The sequence below is a fragment of the Nycticebus coucang genome, chromosome 17 (assembly GCF_027406575.1).
Source record: "Nycticebus coucang isolate mNycCou1 chromosome 17, mNycCou1.pri, whole genome shotgun sequence".
NCBI classification, from domain to species: Eukaryota; Metazoa; Chordata; class Mammalia; order Primates; family Lorisidae; genus Nycticebus; species Nycticebus coucang.
In genome coordinates this window covers 47,869,935-47,880,854 of record NC_069796.1, presented here as the reverse complement: position 1 = coordinate 47,880,854, position 10,920 = coordinate 47,869,935, and the positions used below count along the sequence as shown (strand labels likewise).

The 10,920-nt window shown below is 35.2% G+C and overlaps 1 protein-coding gene across 1 annotated transcript; it reads right to left on the bottom strand.

Moving 5' to 3' along the window:
* Positions 1-3,370: 3,370 nt before the first annotated feature.
* Positions 3,371-10,365, bottom strand: MARCOL (MARCO like). The gene is made up of 4 exons (XM_053566211.1): positions 10,277-10,365; positions 6,394-7,688; positions 4,759-4,880; positions 3,371-3,416 (listed from the first exon to the last, which is right to left on the bottom strand). The coding sequence occupies exons 1-4, from the start codon at positions 10,323-10,325 to the stop codon at positions 3,371-3,373; spliced, it is 1,512 nt and encodes a 503-aa protein (XP_053422186.1). The 5' UTR covers positions 10,326-10,365.
* Positions 10,366-10,920: the final 555 nt, after the last annotated feature.

Genomic DNA, 10,920 nt, shown 5'->3' with positions numbered 1-10,920 from the left:
TTCCATTCTTGTGATATTTCTCTTGAAAGAATGGTTTCCAGTTCCATCAGGATATTATAAAAGGTATTAATTCATCATTTCTTTTTATGGCTCAGTGGTACACATATCCCACCTTCTGTCAATCCACTCATGTATTGATGGGTACTTTGGTTGATTACACATATTTGCAACTGTGAATTGTGCTGCAACATTCCAGTGCAAGTGACAAGTGTCTTTTTGATAAAGTGGCTCTTTTTCCCTTTTGGATAAATACATGTACTCAGTAGGGGGATTGCTGGATCAAATGGTCTACTTTTCATTCTTTGAGGTACCTGCATACTAATTTCCATAGAGGTTGTAATAGTTTCCAGTCCCACCAACAGTGCATAAGTGTTCCTTTCTTTTTACATATATGCCTACATCTGTTGTTTTGGGACTTTTTGATAAAAAAGCTATTCTTGGGGTGGTGCCTGTGGCTCAAAGGAGTAGAGCGCCGGCCCTATATAACAGATGTGGTGAGTTCAAACCTGGCCCCAGACAAAAACTGCAAAAAAAAAAAAAAAAAAGCTATTCTTATTGAAGTTAGATAATATCTCATTGTGGTTGTGATTTGGATTTCCCTGATGATTAGAGACAAAAATTGTTCATACGTTTATTAACCATGAATCTATCTTATTTTGAAAAGCTTCTGTTCATGTCTTTTGCTTACTTTTTTATGGGGCTTATTGATTTTTTTCTAGCTGATTTGCTTGAGATTTTTTCTAGATTCTGGCTATTGGCTCTTTATTGGATGTATATAGTAGAGCATGTAAATGTTTTCTCCTGTGTAATGTAGATGTTAACCTAATTACATCTTTAAAAAGCAGTTGTCTTGGCTCAGTGCCTGTGGCTCAAGCGGTTAAGGAGCTAGCCACATACACCTGAGCTGGCGGGTTCAAATCCAGCCTGGGCCCGCCAAACAACAATGACTGCCGGGCATTGTGGCAGGTGCCTGTAGTCCCAGCTACTTGGGAAGAGGAGGCAAGAGAATCGTTTCAGTGAAGCTCTGTCTCAAAAAAAAAAAAAAAAAAAGAAAAAAAAAAAGCAGTTGTCTCCTCCACAAGAAGGCATGAGGACAAATTATGTCTCTTCAGTGGAATCAGCATGTCTGGAGGTCTATGTTCAATTTAACTATATTGTTTGCTAAGCATATCTAAGTACATCAGATGCAACTAAGATAATTTATTAAACACCATAATAGTTGATTACACCCTAAGGTATTTTCCAGTATTAAATTTTATTCTTCCTATGAGAATATATTAACTACAAAAGTATTCATTTACTCCTTAAATTATATGAAATGTTTTGCAAAGTACTAAGTCATCCTCACCTATTTAATCTTTAATTAGTTCAAATCACGAAGAAACAGCTTAGGATACTAGGCCAATGTAGAGGAAAATTTACTTAGATTCTATTCATTTGAATTTTAGTTTGCATTTCCTGATGAATCATTAGATTCTAGGAGTCAAAAGTACAGAACGGGTTAGGGGGAGAGATTCTGTAGTTGATTCTTGAATTTTGCTCATTGTTAATGAGATGTAGGATTGGATACCCTTTTAGTCATATTTATTTTAATGGCCAATATTTCCCTCAAGATATATCCTTCTGCATATTCTCTTTCTTGCTTTTCCAGCCCATAGCTCTCCAAAGCACATTGGAGTACTGTTATTTTCTCCTCTCCTTAGATTTAATCCCTTACCCCATCTGATACCATAGCTTACCTGTACAGTTCATTTGGCTATGTGCCCTCTTCCATTGTCTTTGTTCCTGTTGCACTTTTTATATTGAATCTATATATTCCAAATACTAATTGCTGTCTGAATTCTTCACTACAAAATCTTCCTCCAGTGATTGAAACCTTGGGTGTAAAATTCTTTCCCTCACCATTGACCCACCATACCTGCTCAACACCTCTTCTGACACTTTCAAATCTTTTTTAACAGTGGTGATCCTGTCATTATGCTCATTATGCCTAATATTTTGCTCACTTTTATTTACTTTTGATATTATCCTCTATATACCTTTTCTTCTAAGTTATCTAGATTATTACTGCTGTTTGTTGACTGTGAACGATGCTCAGGCAGTGGTAGATTGCCAATGGGAGTTGGAAAAAGCACGTGGTGCCACCCATGTAGTTTTATATACTCTGTCTCCAGTATTCTGACATTAAGTGTCAATTGTAATACTTTTTTGTCTAGGATATTGATTCATAACTGGTGCTTTTTGTTGATAGTTGATAACCTTTCCATCAATTTAAGCTTAGACATTATTTATATTTCTAATGTTCAGTAATCATGTATTCCAAAGGCATTTGACTACTTCAATACATAAGTGCCACTGTTTAAATCAATATCTATATCAGGTCTGCAAACCTAACAGTGTAACTGGAAGTGCTTCCTGCAGGTGATTCTGACTATTAAGTATTTACATGGTATGATATGCAAAAGGAAAATGCTTTTGCATTTACTTATTATTTCATTGGACTATATATAAAATGGCTATCAAATATATTAACTCTAAAAACGAGCAAAAATACCACTTCACATAAATGTTAAATTTTTCCATGTCAATCTTTGTAGAGCTATAATTTTGAAATATATTTGTAGTCCTATATCTCTTTATGAATGTAATGAAAGCTTTGGACATTCTCTTAAGAAAAATGTACACATAGAATTTATTTTGCATATGGTTCTATGGACCTTCTAAAGACAATCAACACATTCTCAAAATCTTAAATAGGTTTCACACCGTGTCCACAGATCACCTTCATTTAAAACAAACAAACAAAAACCTGGAAAGTTGTTAAAATTTTAGATTCTTTAGCTCTACCAGACACCTATCTTAGAATGTCTAAGATGAGGATTTTTTTTTTTCTTTTTTTGGCTGGGGCTGGGCTTGAACCCACCATCTCTGGCATATGGGGCCAGCACCCTACTGCTATGAGCCACAGAGGCTGCCTGAATATTTATTTTTTTTTTTTTTACGTAAGTAATTTTTACATGTAATCCTGAGATCCTTACATCTATTAGGTTTTACAAATTGTTGATGTAGGCCATGAAGTATTAGCACTGAGAGAGAGACTAGGATTTATAAATGTTTTGGCACGTTGGGAAGGGAGGCATCGTAGATACTTGTAAGATTTGGAAAAGCCTAGAAAATAAACAATTCCAGAAACTAGAAACTACTCTGTAACTAACTTTATTTGCCTTAGAACAAACTTGAGAATAAGGTAGGACCCATAAGATCTGTAAGATTCATGCTGACCTCACATTGGAATTCCCAGGGAAATAATTGTTTAAAGAGAATTAAAAGTAAATTTCGAAGCTCCAGGTAACTTGGTTCACATACATGCTTAGCACTTCCCCTCATGGTTCAGACTTAGTTTCCCACTACTCAACCTGAAAAACAAAGATAATGAAAGAAATCAAGGACCAAGTAATAGCACTACCCTAAAAAGCTAATGTGATTATCTTAAAATCAGAGGGGCAAAAGCAGATCTAGGTGTTAGCCTGCATGGTTCTCACTGACTGCTCTGAGAATCTGTGTTCTTTGAGCAAGTCCCTTCTCATCTGTGGAATAGATGACTTAGCTATAATATGAGACAATTGGTGTCTCATGTTCTTTCTAGTTCTAAATGTAGGGCTTCAAGGATACTTAACTTTTTGCATTTATTTCTACAATAAGAATTTAGTATGTACTAAATTCAACTGATAGAACATGAGAAGCATTATTCCTATTATTCTTATCTTATTCCTACCTTTCATAATCGAACATCCAAAAATTCTAGGAACCAAGATATCTGACTTCTTCTCAACCACATACTACAATTTCAATAGCTTGGTAGTTGTCTTATTTCTTACAGTGTATGACTCTTGAAGATTTGTGTCACTCACCAAATTTAACCTTTACTATCATTTAAGATTAAAACATAGTTTAGTAGGTAACAATGAGTAATTCATGGGTTTAACAGTCCTTTTTATCCTCTGATGTATTTTACTTTGTTTGGCTTCTACTGAAAAGATAAAAGCTCCAGAAAAGCAGGGACTTCTGGACAGCCCGATGGCTCATACCTGTAATCCTAGCACTCTGGGAGGCAAATAAGGGTGGATAGGCTGAGCTCAGGAGTTTGAAACCAGCCTGAGCAAAAAGCAAGACCCCTTTCTCTACTAAATAAAAGTAGAAAAACTAGCAAGTTTTTATAGGGGGTGTACCTGCAGTCCCAGCTACTTGGGAGGCTAAAGCAAGATCACTTGAGCCCAAAACATTTGAGCTTGCTGTGAGCTATAATGATACCAAGGATGACAGAGTGAGACTCTGTCTCAAGCAAGGATGTGTGTGTATGTTTTAATAATAGAGATTGGTCTCACTGTGTTTTCCAGGCTGGCCTTAAGTAATCCTCCCTTCTTAGCCTTCCAAAGTGCTGGGATTACAGGCATAAACCAACACACCAGCCCCTCCTTCACAGCTTAAAGTATTGTCTGGTATATAGTGAGTGTTTAATAAATATCTGGTAAATGAATGGCTTAAAAGTAAATTTACTCCTATTTTAATAACTGAATAAACCACATTCCCCCCAAGAATTGGCTGAATTTACCGTTAAAGGATTTAGTATCTTTCTGTTTCCTTTGGCCAAATTATAGCCAAGACCTAATTGAGAGAATAGAGACATGGAGAGAAACAGTCTTTATTGTCTATGAATCAGAACAGTACTTCCTGATATAAAGAAATACAAAGCCTTACCTCTTTGCTTCATTAAATGAACAGAGGTTACCATATGTTTTTCCATCAGAACCACAGATTGGTTTGTAAATAGAGTGACATTTTGTTTCCCTAGTTTTATTCTTGCTGCTGGTATTGCTAGTCTGTAGTAACAAGAAATACCATTAGTTAAGAATAGGGCAATCAAGTTAATTTAGATATTATAGTAAAAATATAAGCTTTATTCATAAGCATTGTACTGAACCAATGATTTTACTGATCTCTTGTACTTAATCCATACAACAGTACTGAACCAATGATTTTATTGATCCCTTGCATTTAGTCTATGCAATAGTACTGGAATGATAATATATTTCAACCCATTTTATAGCTACAGGCATAGAAGCACAGTGCATTTAAGCGACAAGCCTAAGATCCCAACTGGATTAAATGTCCAAGCTATGATTCAAACCGAGCTATCAACTCCTGCTTTTAGAACCTGTCAGATTGCCCTTCTTCTAGTTTTTCTGATAACAAGTCTTCTTTTGTGTGAAAAAACAATAGTCAGAAAAAAGTCATACTGGCAAATGCAAAAATGCAAAACATATATGGTCATAATTTATTGATTTATTGTTTTTACCTCTTGTGCTCACGGAAGAAAAATGATTCAGAGAGATTTTATAACTTTCATGAAAATTTCTTTCATTCACACATACTCTGGAAACTGAACATGGGTATCTCTCCAGTTTTATAATGAAATATAAAATTACTAGGTTTAAGTAACACTCTAAAGACTCAGAGACCCACTAGTGGTGTCAGAAAGTCTGGATGTTGGGAATCTCCTTGGGAGTTTAGTATTTCATGCAACTGAGAAGAGGAGTAAATGCCTTTCATCTGAAAGGGTTATAAGGAATGACTGATATTTTTAAAAAATAAAGTTTCTGTTAAGATGATGAGATGGAGGAAGTGTTATAGAAAACTATTTTAAATATGAGTGAAAAAAGGAATGTTCAGAGTCATAAATAATGGTATTGGGAGGCTTATTTTGGGACAGAAAGTGGTAAATGAAGATAAAAGTATAGAAGAACTGAGAAGGGAATATAGGAAACATGCTAATCAGATGGATGTTAGGATGGCTCTCAAGCATCATGCATTTATTCATCCATCTAACACATACGTCAGGAAAACCTATCATATGCCTCACTTATTCTAGTCTCTGGGGCTTGATCATGAAAATCCTTGAATGTCATGTTTAGGAGTTTGACTTTCATCTTCTAGGTGGAAGAACTGTCATATCATATTTTTGATTTAGAACTACATCATCAGTAGTTTGTAGATTACGAATAGAATATAAATGGGCATGAAATTTAAACCTGGTGAGGATTACAGGTTCAGTTGATGGAGGTCTAAGTGAGTCTAGTATATGTAGAAGGACTTCAGTGGAGAATTATAGAAGGGAATGAAAGGTGGACTAAAAGTACATGGCACTCATTAATGATTGTAAGTGTTGTGTGTGAAAATAGGCAGAAACAAAATTCCTCCCATTTTGTTTAATCAGTGAAAGTGAAAATTATTTGCTGTTGTTAAATACAGTGTGTTATGCTCACGATTTTAATTTTAGAAAATGGAATGCTAATGTGAGTTGACTGAGAGGAAATAAAAGGTATTAACACTAACCTGAATATTCATCATATTGGAATTGTCTAAATTTCTTCTTTCTCCTTCATTGTAAAGAGACCTTGATTTCCTTTGTTGGATGAATGGCTCAGACTTCTCTTGCAGGCTAGATGAGCCTGGATTTCCTTGTTGACTGGAAGACCTTGACTTTTCTGGTTGGTGAAATGACTCTGAAATCTCTTGCTGGCTAGAAGACCCTAGATTCTCTTGTTGGCTGACAGAACCTGATTTCCCTTGCTTGCTAGATGACCCTAGATGTCCTTGCTGGCTAGAAGACCCTAGTTTTCTTTGCTGACTCAATAACCCTGGCTTCCCTTGTTGGTTAGATAACCAAGGTTTCCCTTGTTGATGAAATGATCCTAGATTCTTTTGTTGACTAAATGACTCTAGTTTCCCTTGCTGGCTGGAAGATCCTGAATTCCCTTGCTGGCTAGATGACCCTGGCTTCTCTTGTTGATGAGATGATCCTAGATTCTTTTGTTGACTAGATGACTCTAGTTTCCCTTGCTGGCTAGATGACCCTGGCTTGTCTTGTTCACAAGATGACCCTGGCTTCCCTTTTTGACTAGATGACCCAGGTTTCCCTTGTTGATGAGATGAGCCTAGATTCCCTTGCTGACTAGATGACCCAGGGTTCCTTTGCTGGCTAGATGAGTCTGCCTTTCCTTGTGGACTAGATGAAACAGGCTTTCCTTGTTGGGGAAATGACTCTAGATTCACTTGCTGTCTAGATGACCCTGGCTTCCCTTGTTGACGAAAAGACCCTGTCTTCTCTTGTTGGCTAGATAACTTTGGTTTCCCTTGTGGGCTAGACGATCTTAGATGTCCTTGCTGTTTGGAAGATCCTGGTTTTCCTTGTTGTCCAGGTGACCCTATATTCCCTTGCTGACTAGAAGAACCTAGATACTCCTTCTGACTAGAAGACCCTTGTTTTACTAGTTGGCTAGAAGATTCTGATTTTTCTTTTTTATTAGAAGCTTTTGAATACCCTTCTTGGTTAGATTCTTCTGAATTCCCTTGTAAAATCCTAACTCCTGACATCCCAGGCTGGTTCAAAACTCCTGGCCTTCCTTGCTGATTAAAATTCCCTGATTTTTCTAGCTGGCTGGAATACTCTGGTTGATCTTGCAGAACAAATGTCCCAGGCTTTCCTTGTGTGTAACTACCTCCTTGATTATTAGATTCCTTTTGTCCTCCTAGGTGGTTAGCTTCATTTTGTTTCTCTAGAACAAGAGGAAGTTCTGGATTCTCTCCTTGTTCGTAAACATGTGGTTTTGAAATCTGAGTTGAAGACACTGGAATGATACCGCAAACACAAAAGTAAAAATAAATTAATTTAACATAAAGAGTTTTAAATCAATATATTTCACTCAAAATACAATTTTACTTAATGCATCCTTGATTGTTTAACCATGCCCCAAGATAAAAATCTTCCCATTCTTCCTCTTATGCAGAATATGTGGGTTCTTTAATTTCTTTCTTGATTATATTACACAGTTTCTAAAACTTACTGCATCAAGCCAGCTTGCCCCATTTCTAAATCATAGAGTTTGGATTATTTGAAGTAGGCCTTCATTTTGCCCCAAATTCCTCATAATTGTTTCCTTGTGAATCAAACAGACTCTTTTTAATGCCTATTATAAACTTTCTCCACATCACAGACTACATTCCCAATTTCTGAGTCTCATTTTACAGATAATGTCATCATCAATGTTCTAGACATGAAGGCTGGTAGACTTTATGAAAAAAGCTCTATTTTCTCTTTTTGATCTCTCTGTATGCTTTCTGTAGCCATCTTCTTTCCCTTTCCCCCATCCCAAAGACAGATTTCTCTTCTTCTTTAGAACATTCTTTTCAATCATCTTTATGTTTACCATTTCTAATAAAAGGCCTGAGCACCAATTCTGCTATTTCTGGTGGTTATTTTTCTTAATTCTTTCTGGTCAAATTACCCAGGAGAATGGTAGCTATCACATGATTATTTTTTAAAGTCTATGTTTCCTAACTCATTTACTCTTTACACTTTATCTTATTTATTTATGTATTTTCCCAGTGGAGGGGGGGATATCTGTTTTAGATTTTTCTCAGATTCTATTCCCAAATGAATAAGGCTTAGAAAACAATGGATAAATAAATGGAATGGCTTCAAAACTAGTACAGTCTTATTCTGTTGTGTCTTATGCTTCTTTTCCATTGCTTGGTACAAATGTTTCTTTTTGTCTCATCCCCCCCTTTTTTTTCTTTGTTTGAGAATTCTCCTTTCCTCCCTCACCTTCTTAATGTGGGGTGTTTCCTTAAAGGTTATTCAGATCTACTTTTTTTTTTTTTAACATAGGCTTCCTTGGAGACCTTTTTATTCAATTTATACAACTTTAAATTATTTCAATGTGGATGATTCTAAATTTATACTTCAGGTTTTATTTGCATTTATAACAGCTGTTCTTTATATTTACCTGAGTACATACATTTGTATTTTCAAGTCAATTTAACTAAAATAAAATGCATTATCAATTGTCATCCACTGAGCATGGCCTGGTATATTAGTGCAGGTGGTGTAGGTGCTAGTTCAGGCATAGGAGTTTAACAGTTAACAATCTACTTTACCAAACTGCCGTATAGTGGGGGATCTGGTGGTACAATTTAGACATTCATTCAATTTAACAAAAAATATAAATGTAACAAGTCTATTACTATGTCAGAACCACAGTAAGCAGTAGAAATACAACTGTGAACAAGACAGTTAGGGTCCTACCTGTGGAAGTTGAAAAGTCAGGTAGTGGCTACAAACAATAGGAGTTTATAGTCTTGGGATCAATGCTCTATTCATGTGTATGAGAAGTAAAGTAGACAACTGAGACTTAATATAAACATCAGAGAGTGACATCTTTTCTTATTCCTGGAGAAAGTGACATGTAAGAAGTATAGGGCATAGACAGAAAAATAGATAAGAAAACTAATTTCAGCAGAGAAATGAATGGATGTATGGGCCTTTTGGATTCTACGGGTCGAAAGTTGTTCATTAACAGTCACTAACATCAAGAAGATAGCAATTAGAATAAACATGTTCGTGAAATGGGAAAAAATTGATTGATGAGCTATTTTTCTCAATTCTTTTTATTTTTTGCATAAGTGACATCAACAAATGGAACCAAGTCTTAAAAATTCAAAAGAGTAAATAGTTTAAAGTTATTTTCCCTTTCTTTCTGGCCTGACTTCTTCAAAACGTTTTTCTATCTAGGACACAATTATTTTCTAATACCTAGTAAATAATAAAAGTAAAGGCTTAAGACACCATCACATGGACCAGGTTTTTGTAAGTTATTTCAGAGATACCCTGTTTACAAAGACAATTGGCACCATGGTGTACATGCTATTCTACTATTTTCTACCTTGACAATATAGTGGTGCTATATTGCATACAGGCACCTTCATTTTTTTTTCCCTTCAATTGTTACAAATGTACCATTTTATGGGTTTCCCATAATTTATTTAACTAGTCTTGTAGCAATGAGAAACTAGTTCATTTCCCTATTTTGCCATTACAAATCATGATTTAACAAAAGCCTTAGTATTTCTTTCTCGGATAAATACATTTATAGGATAAAAAACTAAGGGTGAAATTGGGGGGTAAAAAGAGGTAATTAAGATATCATAATGTGTTATAATTTTCCATTAAAATTTGAAAAATAGGCATCTCAATTCTGTTTTATTTTGTTTTCTATTTCTCCCTTTAAGTTTTACAAACTCTAGTATGCAGTTGGCATTGCTTTCCCAATTCCACTTTTTACTTCTTCTTTCAAATTTATATAACCAAAGCATGTTAAATCATTCAACATTTCTAATTCTTTGCTTTGAGAATTGGAAGGAAAGTCACATTATTTACCTGAGAATATGGCCAGGATCATGAAGGAAAGGAAAATGAAAGCCCCCATGGTAGAGCCAGTTGTTTCAGGCTTGTTTGTAAGGTGGAGGTGAGAGTAACTCTTCAGTGGATGCTCTCTAAGTAAATTGTACTGATCGTCATCATGTTATATATTTGAAAAATATTTCACCATAATTGCTAAATACTGTCACTGCCTTTAAAAAAATTATAGAGTAACTATCACAAATTGGAAGGTGTTGCTTCTAAAAATAAATTGTTATTTAAATAATTAGCTTCATGCCCTAACTCCCATAAATATCTAAACTTTAATAGGTGTCTATCTAATATTTTCCTCCCAGAAAAAATAAAAGTGATGAAACCCATCTGAGAAAGTAGTCGATTCAGTGTTCACTTTTTTATTGTTAAGAGATGACTTATCTTCTGTTGTTATTGGTCCTCTAAGTTTATGTGGCCACAGTAGAAACTCACAATGTGTTGTCTCTCAGTGAATTATATGCCAATTATTTAAAATTATCTTTTGAAAGCAAGGAAAAGTCCATTGAATATTGGCCATTAATAAATGATGAATGCATGCAGTATTCATCAGGGTAAATGATGACAGGTGATGTAATTTTATGAGATAAAAATAGACAATAGAGCTCATG